Source organism: Budorcas taxicolor, chromosome 7, assembly GCF_023091745.1.
Source record: "Budorcas taxicolor isolate Tak-1 chromosome 7, Takin1.1, whole genome shotgun sequence".
Lineage (NCBI taxonomy): Eukaryota > Metazoa > Chordata > Mammalia > Artiodactyla > Bovidae > Budorcas > Budorcas taxicolor.
In genome coordinates this window covers 4989763-5008803 of record NC_068916.1, presented here as the reverse complement: position 1 = coordinate 5008803, position 19041 = coordinate 4989763, and the positions used below count along the sequence as shown (strand labels likewise).

The window sequence follows — 19041 nt, the reverse complement described above, 5'->3', positions numbered from 1 at the left end:
TTATACAGTACTACTGAGAAATAGATTTAAGGGCCTAGATCTGATAGACAGAGTGCCTGATGAACTACGGATGGAGGTTCATGACATTGTACAGCAGACAGGGATTAAGACTACCCCCAAGAAAAAGAGATGCAAAAAAGCAAAGTGGCTGTCTGGGGAGGCCTTACAAATAGCTGTGAAAAGAAGAGAAGCAAAAAGCAAAGGAGAAGAGGAAAGATATAAGCATCTGAATGCAGAGTTCCAAAGAACAGCAAAGAGGGATAAGAAAGCCTTCCTCAGTGATCAATGCAAAGAAACAGAGGAAAACAACAAAATGGGAAAAACTAGAGATCTCTTCAAGAAAATTAGAGATACCAAGGGAATATTTCATGCAAAGATGGGATCAATAAAGGACAGAAATGGTATGAACCTAACAGAAGCAGAAGATATTAAGAAGAGGTGGCAAGAATACACAGAAGAACTGTACAAAAAAGATCTTCACAACCAAGATAATCACGATGGTGTGATCACTCACCTGGAGCCAGACGTCCTGGAATGTGAAGTCAAGTGGGCCTTAGGAAGCATCACTACGAACGAAGGTAGTGGAGGTGATGGAATTCCAGTTGAGCTATTTCAAATCCTGAAAGATGATGCTATGAAAGTGCTGCACCCAATATGCCAGCAAATTTGGAAAAGTCAGCAGTGGCCACAGGACTGGAAAAGGTCAGTTTTCATTCCAATTCCAAAGAAAGGCAATGCCAAAGAATGCTCAAACTACCACACAATTGCACTCATCTCACATGCTAGTAAAGTAATGCTCAAAATTCTCCAAGCCAGGCTTCAGCAATACGTGAACTCTGAACTTCCAGATGTTCAAGCTGGCTTTAGAAAAGGCAGAGGAACCAGGGGTCAAATTGCCAACATCCGCTGGATCATGGAAAAAGCAAGAGAGTTCCAGAAAAACATCTATTTCTTCTTTATTGACTATGTCAAAGCCTTTGACTGTGTGGATCACAATAAACTGTGGAAACTTCTGAGAGAGATGGGAATACCAGACCACCTGACCAGCCTCTTGAGAAATCTGTATGTAGGTTAGGAAGTAACAGTTCGAACTGGACATGGAACAACAGACTTGTTCCAAATAGGAAAAGGAGTACGTCAAGGCTGTATATTGTCACCTTGCTTATTTAACTTCTATGCAGAGTACATCATGAGAAATGCTGGACTGGAAGAAGCACAAGCTGGAATCAAGATTGCCGGGAGAAATATCAATAACCTCAGATATGCAGATGACACCACCCTTATGGCAGAAAGTGAAGAGGAACTAGAAAGCCTCTTGATGAAAGTGAAAGAGGAGAGTGAAAAAGTTGGCTTAAGGCTCAACATTCAGAAAACGAAGATCATGGCATCTGGTCCCGTGACTTCATGGGAAATAGATGGGGAAACAGTGGAAGCAGTGTCAGACTTTATTTTGGGGGGCTCCAAAATCACTGCAGATGGTGACTGCAGCCATGAAATTAAAAGACACTTACTCCTTGGAAAGAAAGTTATGAGCAACCTAGACAGCATATTAAAAAGCAGAGACATTACTTTGCCGACTAAGGTCCGTCTAGTCAAGGCTATGGTTATTCCAGTGGTCATGTATGGATGTGAGAGTTGGACTGTGAAGAAAGCTAAGCGCCAAAGAATTGATGCTTGTGAACTGTGGTGTTGGAGAAGACTCTTGAGAGTCCCTTGGACTGCAAGGAGATCCAACCAGTCCATTCTAAAGGAGATCAGTCCTGGGTGTTCTTTGGAAGGAATGATGCTAAAGCTGAAACTCCAGTACTTTGGCCACCTCATACAAAGAGTTGACTCACTGGAAAAGACTGATGCTGGGAGGGATTGGGGGCAGAAGGAGAAGGGGTCGACAGAGGATGAGATGGCTGGATGGCATCACCAACTCGATGGACGTGAGTTTGAGTGAACTCCGAGGGTTGGTGATGGACAGGGAGGCAGGCTGCGATTCATGGGGTCACAGAGAGTCAGACATGACTGAGCAACTGAACTGAACTGAAAACTATATTGATCAGTTATTTTTCATTCATCAGATAAGTACAAATCAGTATCTGATAAGATAATGTCAAGGACACAGGGAAAGAGGTGTTCCTCCTTGGCTGGAATTCTGGACTGACACACCTACAAAAATTTACCACCAATCTCCTTCTAGAAATACAGCCACCATATATTAATATGTTATCTTAAAATGCACAAGCAGGGACTTCCTTGGTAGCCCAGTGGTTAAGAGACCACCTTCCAATGCAGGGGGTTGTGGGTTCAATCCTTGATCAGGGAGCGAAGACTCCGTACGCCTTGTGGCCAAAAAACCAGAAGCAATATTGCAACAAATTCAATAAGGGACTTTGAAAATGGTCCGCAGTCTTTAAAAGTACAAGTCTAAAAAAAATTAACATCAGCAAGAAGAAACGTACAAGCATCTGTCACTCACGTGTTACCCAGTGCAATGCTGCTCAGTCACTCAATCGTGTCCGGCTCTGTGACCCCATGGACTGTAGCCCGCCAGGCTCCTCTGTCCATGGAATTCTCCAAGCAAGAATACTGGAGTGGGTTGCCATGCCCTCCTCCAGCGGATCTTCCCAACCCAGGGATCGAACCCAGGTCTCCCGCATTACAGGCAGATTCTTTGCTGTCTGAGCCATCTGGGAAGCCCAAGGATACTGGAGTGGGTAGCCTATCCCTTCTCCAGGGGGTCTTCCCGACCCAGGAATCGAACCAGCGTCTCCTGCATGGCAAGGGGATCCTTTACCTGCTGGGCTACCAGGGAAGCCCATGCTGTCGTGCAGAAACACTGCAAGCGCTGATCGTTATTCACAAAGACGGGAGACAGGCTGAATAAATGGGACCCATCCACCCCAGGGTTCAGCAGCCTTCAGAGGAGCTACAGCCCACCTGCTGTGCACACCCAGCGCACAGTACAGGCCTCAATCTGCAGAGGACCTGTGTGCACACGTCTGGGTGCCTGGGACAACCCAAGACAAAGACGGCGCGGGGCAGAGGAGACTCATCCTTCTCCCCATGGCCTGTGAGCCACTCACATGCTGTCCCACGCACAGTGGCCTATTCAAAATGACAAAGTCCAAACCAGTGGCCTGGAGAAGCCCCCACCCCCCACAGGCTTTCAGCCCTGCAGCCCAGCCTGGAGCAGCAGGCCTCTGCCCACGCAGCCTATCTCCAGCCCAGAAAGCGCCCAGGCCACTCGGCACAGCACAGCTCCTCCCAACAGCCTGCTGTTCGTACCAGTACACCTGCCACTGTGCTCGACATAGCTGCCCCTCCCACCCCGTGGAGGTCTGGCTGAGACAGGTGAGTGGATGGGCACAGAAGCCTGCCCGGGCGGCCCATGGAGGACTTGAGCCAAGGCTGGCTGTCCTTGCTCCATCCAACTGGCCTCTTCCAACGCCGGACCTACTTCCCAGGAAGAAACAACGAGATGCAAATGTTGGTCTGGCACTTCACAGCACTCGAGTATTTTAAAGAGATACAGTGGAAGGGAGCAGCATAGCTGTGGAAAACAGCTCTCAGGCAGCTCAGACAATAGCCCTGTGCACGGGCACTCCCAGCTCCTATCACCAGTATCATGAACAATCCCCCAAACATCCCCCAAGAGCTCCCCAACTTGCTGCACACATCCAGCTCTCTGTCCAGCTGATGCCAACATCTGCCCAAAACAACTTGTTGGGGCCAGTGTCCCTTCCTCAGGGTCCTAAAGGTCCTGTCTCCGCACTGCTCTGTGACGTCACGGCAGCCTCACGTGTGGTCATTCCCAGGCTCCCCCCTGCTGGGCTAGTTGTCCACAGACTGACGTTTTACTGGTATTCCTTCAGGAGCACCTTCCAATAGACTCCAAGGTCACGTGTTGCTTCTGTATTTGCACACACATGACAGGGTTTGCCGGGACGGTTGTGACTGCTGTGCGTGCAGTTCTGAAACTCTCCACTGGTGAGAACAGTCTCTCTCCATTTACTCAGAATTCCTTCCTGACTCTCTCCGAAGTCTTCCAGTTTCCCCGACTGACATCTGAAGACTCACAGCCCCCCACAGGGTGACCCTGTATTAGGCTCAGTCTGTTTTCCAGAGTGTGTGTGTGCGTAGTTGCTTCAATCATGTCCAACTCTTTACGACCCTATGAACTACAGCCCATCAGGCTCCCCTCTCCGTGGGATTCTCCAGGCAAGAATACTGGAGTGGGTTGCCATGCCCTCCTCCAAGGGATCTTCCCAACCCAAGGATCGAACCCAGGTCTCTTGCATTGGCAGGCGGGTTCTTCACCACCAGTACCATTTGCGTAAAAATAAAATATCTTTATAAAAGTCAGTCTTCTCTGTTGCTGACCTAAAAAATCCAACTGACCCTATGCTGATTTAGTATTTGGTGACCCTGCTACGTGCTGTAATTCACTTCTGATGATTTTCAGATGCTCTGTGTACAATCATGCCGTCTGCAGAAACTTTTATTATGTTTTCTTACTGTGTGATTCTTCCTGCCTCCCTATGCGGGCTAAGGCCAGCAGCGCAACTGTGCAGAATCTGCCAGCTCCCCTCTGGGGCCCAGCTTCCTGACCCCCAGCTCCAGAGCCCCCAGCCAGCACAGGCTCTCCAGCGCCCTTGCCAGCTTGTGTGGCCATGACGTGAAGGAGAGAATCCTGGGCAGCACCACCAAAAGTGGGGCCCCCATCCTTGCTCATCTCCCTTCCACAAGCCCAAACTCACGTTCCTTCCACCCAGACCCCACTCTGGACAAAAGAGCACCCTAACAGCTTGTACGATGAGGCCAGAGGCCAGGAATCAGCACCCTCACAGAGCCAGAACATGATTGCTGCCCGAGAGAAACAACTCCCACCACACTTCAGGGTCTGTTAAGACAGTTGGCATCATTCAGATTCAGACAATGCTGATGACAGGCATCCTTGTCTGACTTTTCATCATAAAAGGGAAGGTTCTGCCATTTCACCACTAAGCGTGAGGTCAGCTGTTTTTCTGGACACTCTAGCAAGTTAAAGAAGTTCCCTTCTGCTTTTGCTTTGCTATGAGTGTTTTTAAAAATCACAAATGGATGTTGAACGTTATTAAATGTCATCTCTGCATCTTTTGATGTGTGATTTTTCTCCTTTAATCTGTTAAACAGGAATTTCACTAATTGCTATCTCTAATGTCAGACATTAAGCATTCTTGGAATAAACCCAGTTGGCCATGATGGGTTTTATCCTTTCTCTGTATTGCTATGTAACTTAATCATGTTTTGTCTAGGATATTTGCATCCGTGCTTGTAATTTTCTTCTCCCATGCTCTTCCTGCTGAGTTTTGGTGCCTTAGCAAGAGCTGTCCTTTTTTTAATTTCCTAGAAGAGTTCTGTTCGATTAGAATCATGCCCTTTTGACTGGTTGGTGAAACTTCCCATGAAGCCATGCAGGTTGATGTTTTCTTGGTGGAAAGATTTTCTTTCTGATCCAATTTCTTTTTTCCCCCTTTTTAAAAATAGCTTTATTGAGATATAATTCACCTACCATAAAACTTGCCCGTTTAAAGTACACAATTCAACATTTGTAGTACATTTGCAGATACGTGCAAACACCACAATGTCAATTTTAGGATATTTTCATTGTTTTAAAAAGAAACTCTATAGGATTTTCCTGGTGGTCTAGTGGCCGGGAATCCTCCTACAATGCGGAGGACACAGGTTCAATCCCAGGTCCGGGAAGATTCCACAGGCCATAGAGCACCTCAGCTGACGCTCCCCGAATACTGAAGCTCGAGGGCCCTACAGCCTGTTCTCTGCAACAGGAGAGATGCAGGCAATGAGACCCGCGTGCGCGGCCATGAGACCCGCGTGCGCGGCAATGCGAGAGTAGCCCCTGCTGACCACAACCACAGAAACCCATGCAAAGCAAGGAAGACGCAGTTCAGCCCGAAAGAACAAACGCATAATAAAAGTATTTTTTAAAAGAAGAAACTGCGTAACGTACTCTTCAGCTATCAACTCCCTCTCCCCCCTCCCAACTCCTGGCAACCACCAATCTACCTTCTTGCCTCTGTGGTCTGCCTGACCTGGACGTTTCCTGAAAACGCAATCAACAATGTGTGGCCTTTTGTGACTGGCTTCTCTCACTTATCACAATGTTTTCCAGGCCCATCCATGCTGTCGCACATTAACAGTCTCCCATTGTGTGGATATACGACATTCTATTTTCCTGCTCCTCAAATGATGGACTTGTGAGTCCTTCGCTCTTAGCTATTGTTCATAATGTCATTATGACCAGTCAAGCACATGTCTTCTCAAGAATACGTGTCTTCATTTCTCAGGGGTATGTACCCAGGAGTGGAACTGCAGGGTCATAGAGCAATTCCAGGTTTAATCGTTTGAGGAACAGTCAGCTTGTTCTCCAATCCCAATGACCCAATTTTTTTGCTTACTATAACATTAGTCAATATTTTAAAATCTTGACTCTGTTTCTGTTTCTCTTTTTGTTTTCTCCATTTCCTCTGCATTTGCGTATTTACCAGCATGGAACTGCTCATTACATTCCCTTGTTTTTGCTTGCAGAATCCGTGATAATGTTCCCGTCGCCAGACCCGAGCACTCTGAGCCTCCGCTTCACTGGGTTAGTCTCCTCAGATGCTTCTGAGACCTTCATCCTAAAAAGGGATCTGTTCATCTGCAGTGCACATTTGTTGGTCAATTTCTGCACTACTTTAATTTTCTCTCAATTTACCTTTTTTTCCCTCACTTTGGTGATGGGCACTTGCTGAGTCAAGTGTCTTTCCACTTCTAAAATATGCATTTAACTTACCAGTATGGTAGTTTCAGGTCACCAGACTAGCCTGATGCAGCCCTTCCAGTGACCAAGCTGAGATCACTGTGCTGAGCCTGAGTCACAGCGCATTCTTCTCTCTCTCATTTCCCTCTTTCCCTTACGGCCCATTAAGCTGGTGCGTTCTCCCCCATCCTCTTATGTTCCCTACCCTGACATCATGTATCCCTTATCCAGATCCCACAATACCTCACCTCAGCCTTATGCCTGAAGCATTTCACCCACTGGGGTCCTGGGGTCTGTTTATCCTTTCTGCGGGCCATGCCTCTTCCATTCCTTTTTACCTCCTCTCTCGCCTTCTTTTGGGTTATTTTTATTACCCTGCTTTTCCTTCTGTTAACCTGAAGTCATATTTCCATTATTTTCATGGTTACCCTCAAAATTACAACTTGAGTCTGTAAGTTACCCATGTTCCATGTTGGTCAGGACTGTCCCCTTCTCAGTAACATGAGCCCTGAGTCAATCTTGTTGACTCCCTGGAATTATATGCTGTTGGGGATGTTAGTTCTACATTCCGGACCCAACAGGAAGCTGTTCAATGCTCCCTTATCCCTTCCCTCTTTTTGACTTTCTCTTTGCTCTTCATTCCTGTCTATGTCTGGAACATGCAGGGTCATGTTCCACCGTCAATGTTTCCTTCAGAGCAACTCTCAATTTGCCTGAAAATGTCTCTATTTCACCGTCATTTTACAGTAATCTTCACCGAGTGTGGAGTTCTTGGCTGGCAGTCATTTTCTTTTCACGCACCGAGTGGACGGTCCCACCGTCTTCTGGTTTTGCTCTCAGTTCTGAAGTCAGCTGTCAGCCTGATAATCCTTGGGAGGTGATCTATATTTTGTTTTTGGAGACTGCTTTCGTTGTTTGCAGTTGCAATCTGTTATGTTATGGCATGATTTTTTTTTTTTTTTTTCCTGCTTAGAAAGACACTGGGCCTCTTGAATCTTCTTAATCGTTCTGATCAGTTTTGGGAAATTTTCAGCCATTCTCTCCAGACCTCACCCTGTCAATTTCCCCTTCTCCTCTACCTCTGGGCCTCTGCTGGAGCGAGCAGGACCTCCTCACCGTGTCCCTAGGTTTCTCATCCTCTGTTGCCACATACCTGCCTTCCCATGCCACACTCTGTGTAATTCCTCTTGACCTATCTTACAATTTTCTAATTCTCTTCAACTGTTTCTAACCTGCTTTCAAATCAGTCTATTACTTAAAATTTCCCCCAGTTCTCTTTGGTTTTCCCAAACTTGCTGGGTCAGTTTTTGTGGCTTCTCATCCCTTACAGGTTCCCTAGCTCATCTTGCTCCTGAAAGCACAGTGAGAATTGTTTTATTCAGTGTGGGGCGCTCTGTCTACTGGTCTGCTGCCATCAACTCTGCGCGGCCCTGGCTGCACTTCCTCGCACACCAAGTTACCTCTGTCCATATGCTGGTCACCATATTCGGGAACTGTCTGTAGGAATAACCTGAAGCAGAGGATAAAGGTGCCCAAAATTCACACCCACCTGAAACTTCAGAATGTGCCTTATTTGGAATAAGCGTCTTTGTGGAAGTAATCAAGGTAAGGATCTTGAGACCAGATCATCCTGGACTAGGTCCCACATTGCTGAGGGCCCACCCTCCAATCCCAACCAGCTCTGCAGAGACCCCCACTCCAGCCCTGGGGGAGCAGGAAAGAACCCAGAACAGACAGAGCCAAGCTGGGGATGCCCAACACTCTCTGGACCAGGCCTGAGGCTGTCATGCCAGACTATGCCCTGGGGACTACCAGGCCAGCCCCTCTGAGCACCCCACCAGTCACACGTCCTCACATCTGCCCTCCAGGGCAGCCAGGTGGCAGGATGGGCACCGATGGAAGAGGGGGTGTGCAGGTTCGGCCCATGCAGGCACTGGGGCCACCCTGGTCCTACACCACTCACCCCCTAGAACACCTCACTCCTGCCCACTCATGGCTGGGTGGGGGGGGCACAGATTTTGATTGCCTTTCCTCCTGCCAACAGGCCCAGCCATCCCAAGGGCCACCCTGCCCGCAAACCTAGCTCCTGGGGCATGGGGGAGCTTAGACCCTGGGCTGGGCGGACGGAAGGAGAGCAGGCCAGAGTTCTAGAAGCCACAGCGCCCTGCCAAGGAAACCTCAGCCCCACCAGACAGCATTTAATTTCTGTGTGAATCAAATTCAAAACAAATTCCAGTGCTGAGAACCGGTTCTGAGATTAACCCTCCATCTACCCGTGGCCTGCCGCCTCCCACCCAAGCACGTGGGGGTGAACACAGACCCCACCAGAGCCCAGGGTCCCCGAGAGCGCCACCCTCACTTGATGCCCTGCTAAGGGATAAGGGTGAGCAGCGCGGGAGGGAAGCCTGCTGTATACAGGCCACACTATGACAGGGACTTCGTGTCCAGGATGGCTGTCACCTCTGTCAGGCTCCGATCTCCCCATCGCAGGGGGCCCTAGCATTCCAGGGCACAAAGAGTTCTTGGTCGGTCCCTAGCGCCATCCCCAACCGGCTACTCCAGGGAACTGCCTGGCCCCGCTGGGAGTCGGCTGGCAGACCCAGAGCTCGGCACACTCAGCTACCTGGGACCTGGAGCACCACCCACCAGCCTCACAGAAACGCCCCCACTCACACTTGGCTCCTGAAGTGAGCAGAACTCATGGGACAGACCCCCCCCCCCCCCCAGCCTCTAAGGGTCACCAGATACCTGTGCCCTTTCCAGACTAGGATGATGGAGCCCACACTGGAGAGCGGCCCCCAGCAGAGCGACCACGGCTGCTGCAATCCCCCGGACTCACTGCCTGCCGCAAGGAGAAGACGGGCTACAGTGGCTTCACGCAGGGACTCGAGGGGCCAGCCCACCTCCGTGTCCTGCTCACCACATCCCCAGGCCTCAGAGGCGGCTGTGGACTCGCGCTGGGGTTGCCACAAAGCACAGGGGAGACTCGAGGCAGGTGCTTGGAGAATCGCAGGGCACCCCCACCCCGCCATTCCCAGCATCGACGTGATGACCGGGTTCCTTCCCGGAGCTGGCCTCCCGGGGGCCCAGCACCACGCCAGACACAAAGGAAGGACGCTGGGACAGCCGTCATCAACACCCCGCCCTGGGGGGGCCTGGGGCAGCCGCCGCTGCTTGCTCTGTCCCAGAGGAAGCCAGGCTGCTGTGCTCTGGTCTGGGAGCCCCTGGCGGCCTCTGCTCCCGGGCCAGACCACTTCCCTGGCCACGTCTACCTCAGGTATCGCTAAGAAAAACAAACGCAGCTTGAGGCTTGCCTTTTTCCATTCCCTCGTCCGGCTGCTGGTCTCGAGGTACAGGGCCTGCCAGCTGGGCGGCCGGGTTTCCTCCTGTGGCTAGGGGCGCCAGGCCAGCCAGGAACCTCACTGGGAGGAGCAGGGAAGCATGGCGGACTGAGCCTGCAGGTCACGGAGCCAGATGGCCAGCAAACCACCCAGGTCGACACTGTCCAGAGTGGGGCTGTCCTCCTCTGGAGACCCTGGCCCAGCCCACGAATGTCCCTTAATCATTAGCCCGGCAGGAAAACAGGCTGGTCATCACCCAGACCGTGCTACCAAGCCCCACTCCACATGCCTGCTCAGACCTGCTATGAAACCTGGGCAACCACATGCCCCCACCTCCCCAACCCTGGAAGCTGCAACAGAGCCCTCTGCCCTCAGCACAGCACCCACAGCAACATGGCCCACAGAGCCTCTGTCCAACGTTCAGGACCCAGTGCCTCAAGTCTACGACACCCAGCCCACCACCCGCGTACTGGAAGGTGTAGTGGTCCAGCCAGCAAGGATGGGTACGGCGTGGTGGAGGTCGGGTGAGCAGAGAGCCAGGCCACCTGGTGAACGAGCACCTCAGACCCCACCCCAGACTCCTGGGTGCAGAGACAGGAAGCGGAAGAGACACAGGCTCCCCCACAGGACTTAGAAGAGCCAGCCCAGTGAAGTTTGGAGAAGACACCACAAGGGACCTACACCACAGGTAAAGGGTGATACTGCTGGGCTGTCCTGTGGCTTCCTGAAAGAGGCAACAGCTGAGGCAACCCTGGAGGATGGGCAGGCCTGGGAGGACAGTCCTGCTCCCCACCCAGGAGGCAGGGACCTGGCCGCACTCACTTCCCCAACAACTGCGCCTCCTCTGAAACCTCCTGCAGCCTGCTCCGCCAGGGTGGGCACGGCAGGGGCACCCCTACCACTGGGACAATCCACAATGGGAGCCTGGTGCCCCCCAGGCTGGGATTAAGAGGACTGTGTGCCGCCCTGCTGACAGGTGCCACATTTCTGCAGCCAGGAAAGCCAAGCCAGGCCCCTTATCAGCTTATCGCTCCGACCCAAATTCAGGGCCCACGGCCCCCCAGGAGGAATCGTGTGCATGCATGCTTTTCCAGGAGAAAAAATACCCACACGTTTCTATTGTCCTTGATACCACAAGGCCCCTGGGGTGGGCGGTGGGCACCAGCCTCAGTCTGGGGCCACCCTGGGAGCTGGGCAGGATCATGCTAGTGCCGTGGCCCAGGACTCAGGTCCTCGACCACAGCAGCAAGGACAGGGTGAGATTAGGCCAGCTGTCCTCCCGTCCAGACGGCCGCCGGCTGTGGTGGGACACCTGCTCACACAGCTGAGGGGAGCCAGATGGCGGCGGCTTCCTCCTCACCTCAGGCCCCACCGGGAGGCTTTGGACCCCTCCGCCAGCGCACATGGGTTCCTAGCCCCGAGGCCCAGGCCTGCCCTGATGCTCCCACCTGCCTCTGTGTTAGGGGGCCAGGGTGGAGCCCCCACAAGCCTACAGAAGGGGACAGTGAGGGAGGCAGGGGCCAATGGTTTGGGAGTCCACAGACCCCCCAGAGCAGACTGGGCAGGAGAAGGAGGTCTCTGGAGACGAGAGAGACAACAGGCAGTCAGCCCACCAAGAGACCCCTCGGCCGCCCCCACCTGCTCTTCCCACCTGCCTCCTCATGTCCGCCCTGCACCCGAAGGCTGGGGAACTGGAACGCCTTGGTCCCTCTGCTGGCCACAGAGGTCCAAGACCACAAGTCCAGAAAGAATCTCCCTTCCTCTGCAGGCAGGAAGCCCGGCCCGTCCACCACATCCCCGTCCGCTCCTGTCCCTGGAAGCCCTCCCCACATCGCCAGGCCCTTCCAGCAGCCTGCTGCCTCCACCCCCAGCCCTCATCACCCGCTGTCCTGGCTATTTGTAATGCCTTCTTTGGGGGAAATGTCTATTCTGTTTCTTTGCCTAATTTTTGGCTCAGTTGTTTGTTTACCTGTTGAGTTGTAAGAGCTCCTTTATGAAAGGATGAGAGACAGCATGCTGCCTCACAGGTCAAGAAAACAGGTTCTCCTCAGTCCCAGAACAGATCTAGAATGCTTCAAGTAACCCACAGGGCGACTTCCACGGGGCACAGGCAATCTCTCTGCCAGCCCCTCAGCTGCCCTGGACCCTGTGGACAGAGCCCCATCGCCTGAGCCTCAGCTCACAGTGGAGCCAACTCTCTCCTGACCCTCTGAAGCACACTGCTCCCCGTGGTCTCTCCCCCAGAGGCCATCTGCCTGGCGGCCTTCTTTGGGCGTGTCTGTCCTGAGGTGGGTCTCTTGTGGGTAGCACCAGCCCTGCCACCCAAGCCCCCGTGACTCCCTGAATTCCTACTTACCTTACAGCACCACCACTCCTGGCCAAGGAATCACCTGGGACACCTCTCACTCTGCCAGCCCCCCTATAACCCCTGTGGACTCTGGGTCTCCCGAGCCCCCCCACACAGACGCCCCCCCCCCAGCCCCCACGAGGGCTGTTTCATTATCCCAGCAGGTCTCTGTCTTACCCGCTGCCCACTCACTGGTTCACCATACAGCCTCGTCATTCTACCGTCAGGCAGGCTCCTCCTGCCCTGGAAACCTTCTCTCCTTCTTTCTACTCCAGGGACCAGCTAGAAGCCTCTCCTTGAAGCAGCCAGCAGGCATGCGGCCACATAGGACCCCAAGTTGAACCCAACGCTCAGCATTCAGAGCAGCAGAGGAGGCTGAACCTCCCAGGCCCACACTGAGAGGCCACCCCCACCCCACAACAGCAGCCCCTAAGCACAGTGCCAGGGCCCCCAGCTAGCCCCAGTCTGCGGCAAAGCCCTAATCCCAGAGCAGACCCCAGCAAGGGAACCTTCACCCCAGCCCACACAGTCCACCGGGGCCAAGCAGGGACGGTCCACGGATGCAGACCCTTTATAGGGTGAGAGGCAGCGTGCTGGTTCACAGGTCAAGAAAACAGGCTCTCCTCAATCCAAGAGGAGACCTAGAGCATTGAAAGAGCTCTCACGTCCCGACAGAAAGACAAACAACGGTGCTAAAAGTTAGGCAAGGAAGCTGAAGAGACATTTCCCCAAAGTAGACACTGCAAATAGCTGCTATGCATGTGAAAAGGTGCTCAATATCACAAGCTATCAGGGAAGTGTTAGTCACTCAGTCATGACTGACTCTTTGCAACCCCATGGACTATAGCCCGCCAGGCTCCTCTGTCCATGGAATTCTCCAGGCAAGAGTACTGGAGTAAGTAGCCATTCCCTTACTCCAGGGGATCTTCCCAACCCAGGAATTGAACCTGGGTCTCCGGCATTGCAGGCAGATTCTTTACCTTCTGAAACACTGTGGAAGCCAGTCATCAGGAAAATGTGAATGAAAACTACAATGAGATACTACCTCAAGTCTATCAGGATGGTCAGAATTTTAAAAAAAAAAAAAAAATGTTTCTTTTAAATCAGAGAAGCATTGGCGAGGATATGGAGAAATTGGAACCCTCCCTCTTACTGGTGGGAATGCAAAATGACGCTATCGAAAAAAGAGTTTGGTGGGTCCTCAAAAAGTTAAACACAGCATTACTATATGATCCAACAATTCTACTTTTAGGTATATACCCAGGAAAACTGAAAACATACGTCCACCAAAAAAAAAAAAAAAAAAACAACTGTAAACCAATTTTCACGGAAGCATTATCCACAACACCCAAAAAGTTGAAACTACCCAAGTACCTATCAACAGATGAATAGATGGAAGAGAGCTGTCACATGCCCATCCAGTCGAATATTATTTAGTCACAAAAAAGAACGATACACTGAATCATCCTACAAATGTGAATAAACCTTGGAAACAGTATGCTCAGTGAAAAAAGCCAGATGCGAAAAGCCACATACGGTATGATTCCGTTTATATGAAATGTCCAGAACAGGCAAATCCACAGAAACAGAAAGTGGATTAGCGGTTGCCAGGGGCTGGGGGAGGGGGAGGGGGATATAAAGTTTCTGGGGTGATGAAAATGTTCTGGAATTAGAGAGCTGTGCTGGTTGCACAGCCTTGTGGATGTATTAAAGACCACTGAACTGTACGCATCAACTAATAGAGAGGGTGTGAGTTACATCTCAATAACAAAAAGCACTCGCCCCCCATTCGCAACAGTCCAGAGCACCTCAGCTGCCAATTAAATTGACTGCCAGCACCTCTCATAGACTAGGGAAGCCCTCAATGGCATGCCTGTGCTGCCTCACGCATGCAGGCCTCCAGGCTGCCTGGAGCAGAAAGTTGGGACAAACCCACAGACCTCACAGCAGTGCCCTGCTCCCCTTCGGTAACCTGCAAATGCTTCCAGTGTAACGTGGAGTGCTGAGGCCAACACCTGGAAGAGCCTCAGTGCTCACTGTGCCCCTTCTTGCTTCTTCTGAAGATTAATCTCCTTGGAAGCCTCAGGCCTCCACTCGCCTGGGCAGCTGCTGGATGCCTGTCTCGCAGCTTCCCTAGGGGCCTCTGCTGGGGGCTGCCTCAGCACATGGGACCTCTAAGAAAATGGCAGTAAAGTGCCAGGGAGCCCAGGCCATGCTTTGGCTGGCACAGATCCCCAAATCCCAGCCCCAGTCCCTAACTCCAGGCTCAGAGAAGCACAAGGGTAGCTTGCCCCAGGGTCTGGGGCATCCCTTCCTGAGCAGCTTTCAGCATACATGACCCACCCTTTACCTCCATATTCTCACCTGAGGATAACACCTAGAGAGAAGCTGAGTACCGGAGAGCCCACCCAGATCTATGGAGTGGGACAGGGCGGCAGGGGGAAGGGGGGGAGGTCGTTGGTGGCAAGGAGGGGTGTCCAAGTTTATATCTCAAACTTGCCGCAAGCCCTTGGGACAGCCTCTTCCTGCTTAGAGCCAGGCTCCACTTCCTTCCAAGAGGGCATCAGGCCAAGCTGTCTAGGCCCCCAGAGCACAGACATCTCGGTAGCCCCAGGAGAATCAGATGGAAACACCACCTGCTAATCACGCCAAAAAGCAGGGTCAGGCCTGGCAGGAAGAGAGAGGAGCCCCTTTTCCGTGGCAGGCAGATGACCTGCAGGGCCCAGCCTGATGGCCAGAGGCTGAGGAGGACAGCAGAGGCAGGGCGGCTTGGGTTGCAGGCCGAGGGGGGTGGGGGGGCAGGGCAGGGAGGGCTCCCACCGCCCACGTGATCCTCCCCCGGGCCAGCCTCTCCGGGTTTCTGGGCTGTAACTGGAGCTGCCCTGCCTGTGCGCCTCTGTGCCAGGCAGAGCTTTCAGAGTGGGGGAAGGGAGAGGAGGGCTGGATCCCAGCTCCTTCCCCGGTTCCCTCCGTACTCGGGGTGGGGAGGGGAGCCCCAGCACAAGGCACAGGGAGGCCCCCTGGCTCTGGCCCAGCCCTGCCTGGCCCTGCCTGCCTTGGGCCATCTCCTCCTCCCCCTACCCTCTGGCTCCTGTCCCTTTACTAGGCCAGGAGAAAAAGCCCCAGACCCAGGTTCAGCCGCTCACTGCCGGCCGGAGGCTGGGTCTTTATGCCCTGTGCTATCCTGAGTGGACTCCAGCACCAGGTCCCTTCCCTCCTTTGCTTGCTCAGCTGGCACGGAGCCTGCCACCCCTCCAGGACTTTCGTCCACCAAGCTGTCTTGTCTCTCTTGCCTGGTGTGGAGGAGACAGAGGGGAAGTGCCCTCCAGCAGAGCAAGCACAGCCTCTTCCTCTGGGGCAGTCTTCCACGGGGCAGGACTTGAGAAGCCCACTTGAGGTGACCTCTGGGATTTAAAAGCAGGGCCAAAAGGGCTAGCTGGAGAAGCCGCAGGGGCGCCAAGCCCTCTCAACTTGCCACACAGCCCCTGGGGGTTATTCTCTTCAAGGGAGCCAAGGAGACGTCCCTGGAGGTACAAAGCGCAGAGAAAACAGGGAGAAAGAGAGATGCTGCAGGGGTGGGGGTGAAGGATGGGAGCCAGGACCCTGAAAACCACTCTGTGGATCCGACCTTCCCGGAGAGTAAAAGCGGGCAGCACGGACTCCGCACAGAGCACAGAGTGGCGCAGACGAGCCCAGGGTGTGTCTGGAGCCTGGTGAGCAGACCCACGGCAGCGCCTGGACAGCGCAAAGGCACAGCTGGCTGACAGGCCATCGTGACTCACCGCGGACCTGCAGCCAGACAGCCAGCCTCTGACCCTCCCTCTGCCCGAGAGGGTGAGGCAAAGGCTGCACAGATGGCATGCAGGGGCGTGCCAGCCTCTGCACAGCCTGAGCCCCAGGCAGGCCAAACTCACAGCCACAGCCCTGGCTTCGGGGTGGGGTCTCCAGGGTAAGAAGACAAGGAGCTGATCCTGGGAGACAACCCAGGGGAAGGGAACAGGAGAAGTGGGCGCGGGGAGAAAAACACAAAGGGAAAGTTTCCCATGAAAATATTTTATTTTCTTTGAGAACAGGATACACCTGCAGGGCTTCTCGCCCAGTCTGCCTCTCCCCGCCCTGGCAATGCCACATTTCTGGACCAACGGGGCCCTCTGCCGGCCAGGCCGCTGCGCGCCGCGCCTGGTCCACGGGAGAGGGAACAGGTGACAACGGGCGCAGGGCGGCAGCCCGGAACGGGCATAAGGCACCCCGGACGGGGTCTGGGCGGGACTCGAGGGTGGCCTCCGCTCCAGGAGTGGCACGGGGGCAGGAGGCGGGGCGGCTGGGGAGAGCCGGAGGGCTGCCTACACGATGCCACACAAACCTCGGGGGCCCATCTGCAGAGTACAGCGAGGGTCCCCAGAGCTCGCCTGGCAGGACATCCCAGATCTGGGAGCGAGGAACCAGGAAGGGCAGGAAAGAACGATGGGGAGAGACGAGCCAAAACCACGAAAACTGCTGCTGCGGAGAAGCGCGCGGGGCAGCGACCCGGGAGGCGGCTGGAGGCAGCATTCACAGCCCGCCCGGGCCCGGCGCACCAGAGAGGTCCCACAGACGCGCTCCCGCGGGTCGCGGCCCGAGCGAACGTCAGAAGCAAAGCGCAAGAAAAATAAAATTCCTCCAGCCTGGAGTTTTTCCCCCTCTGGGGCTCAGTGCAAGGAACATCTGGATTTTGTACGTATTTTTTTGTTGTTGTTAAATTAACTTCTCGGAGAGAGAAAGGAGGGGGAAACTGCAAGGGGGGTGGGTGTGCAGGGGCCAGGGAGGCTCCAGACGTTTGGCTAGAAATCCCAGCCAAAGGCAGCCGATAACCAGAGCTTGGTCCCGCAGCTGCAGGGAGCCTCGCGCACGGCCACAGGGACTACGGCTCCGGGGTCACGAAGGACCGGGGCCTCACGCCAGCCAGCCGGGCACGCCGGCCCCTCTCCGTGAGCCGTGCCACAGGGACACCGACTCCCGAACCCAGCGACGCGGGCGCCGCAAACAAACAGCTCCAGGCAACCCGGCGCCCCTCGCTAGCCCGGGCACCGCGCCCCGCGCACCTGGATCGCCCCCGCCCTCGCGCCCGCGCCGGCCTCGGGCCCGGCCCGCCCGCCCCGCCCGCCGGGCCGCCGAGGCACCTACCCGAAGTAGGCGGCCGAGGGGCGCAGCGCGGCGAGCAGCAGCGTCAGCGCGAAGGCCGCGGCCAGCCAGCGCGCCAGCAGGGGCCCATCCAGCATCTTGCCGCGCCGCGGCGGCTGACCATCGCGCGCCCGGCCCCGCGCTGGGCGCCCCGCGGCCGCCGCCCTCTTATAGCGCCCGGAGCGCCAGGCCGGGGGCGGGGCGCCGGCCAGCTGGCCCGGCCCCGCCCGCGCCCGGGGAGGGGTCACGCCGGCGCCGGGGGCGGGCCGAAATGCGAGCCCGCGCGCAGCCCGGCCCTGCTGCCTCCGGGCCGCGCGGGTCTCAGGGCGCGCCTCGCGCGTGGGAAGCGGGGCACGCGAGGGGCGGGTGGGAGCCGGCGCGGCCGGAAGGGGCGGGAGCGCGGCGGGGGCCCGGGGAAGGGAGCGAGCCCGCGAGCGGCTGTGGGCGTGGGTGGAGCCAAGTCGGAGGGTTGGTGGCCTGGGGCAAGACGGCGAGGCTGGCGCTGCGCGGCTAGCCGGGTGGGAGCGAGCGAGTGGGGACGCCGGCGGAATCTGGAAGTGGGAGGCTCGGTGCAGCTGCGGGGGCGGGGTGTGGCCTGGGGCGGGGCCGGGGCGGAGCTCTTGGCCGGCACTCAAGCGGGTGGTGCCGCGGGGGACTCGGGTGTCAGCCCGGAGCTGGAGCTAGCTTGTCGGCTCCCAGAGGAGTTTGCGTGAAAGGGGAGACAGGCCAGCAGGTGATGCCCCTGCCTTTGCGAGGCCAGACGGGCGCTGCTCCCTGGCTTGTTGCCTTGGGAATGAGGCGACCTGATCAGGGATGGTGCGGCCAGGTCGATCGACCTTTTGGGACCTTTGTCTCCCTATTCTTAAATCGAAGGAGGAGCTGGCTGAGGTCGCTGCCAGCGCTGATCCCCGGGTGACCTCCTTCTCAGAACTTCTACTGTGAGGACTGGACGAAGGGGGCTTGGCACGGGTAGAGGCAACAGGAGCTGCCAGGGACAGGGAGGAGAGACGATGCAGAGTCACTGCTGAAGTAAGTCAGGGTCCGAGAACCCAAACCCCAGATTAAAACAGATAACACAAATTAACAGCAGGATGGGTTCAAGGAGAATCCTTAGAGACCGCTGGGCCAGGGCTTCCGCATGTCAACAGCCACAGCGGGGAGAGCTCTGAGGTTCAGGATATGGGAAACGTGTCCACGAAATGCCAGCCTTCAGGTGACCGTAGAGGCTCCATGGGTCCACTTGGCCAGTACTGTGGGGGCCCTCAAGTCCTGGGCCTGCAGGGCAAAGCACAGTTTTCTAACAGCCATCCGTACTGAGCTGCTGCTTCTGGGCACAGTGACCCAGAGTCTGGGGGTCTGAGCACCTCTAAAGGCTGGGTTAATGGGTTCTGAAGATCTGC

General features: G+C 54.9%; 1 protein-coding gene across 1 annotated transcript in view; it reads right to left on the bottom strand.

Annotated features, from left to right (window-relative positions):
• WNT9A (Wnt family member 9A) overlaps positions 1 to 17739 on the bottom strand; it is a 29981-nt gene extending 12242 nt beyond the window's left edge. The window contains exon 1 of the mRNA XM_052643673.1: positions 17645 to 17739. Within this exon, the coding sequence (XP_052499633.1) occupies positions 17645 to 17739 (95 nt within the window). The remainder of the gene's footprint in view (positions 1 to 17644) is intronic.
• Between the last annotated feature and the right edge of the window lie 1302 nt (positions 17740 to 19041).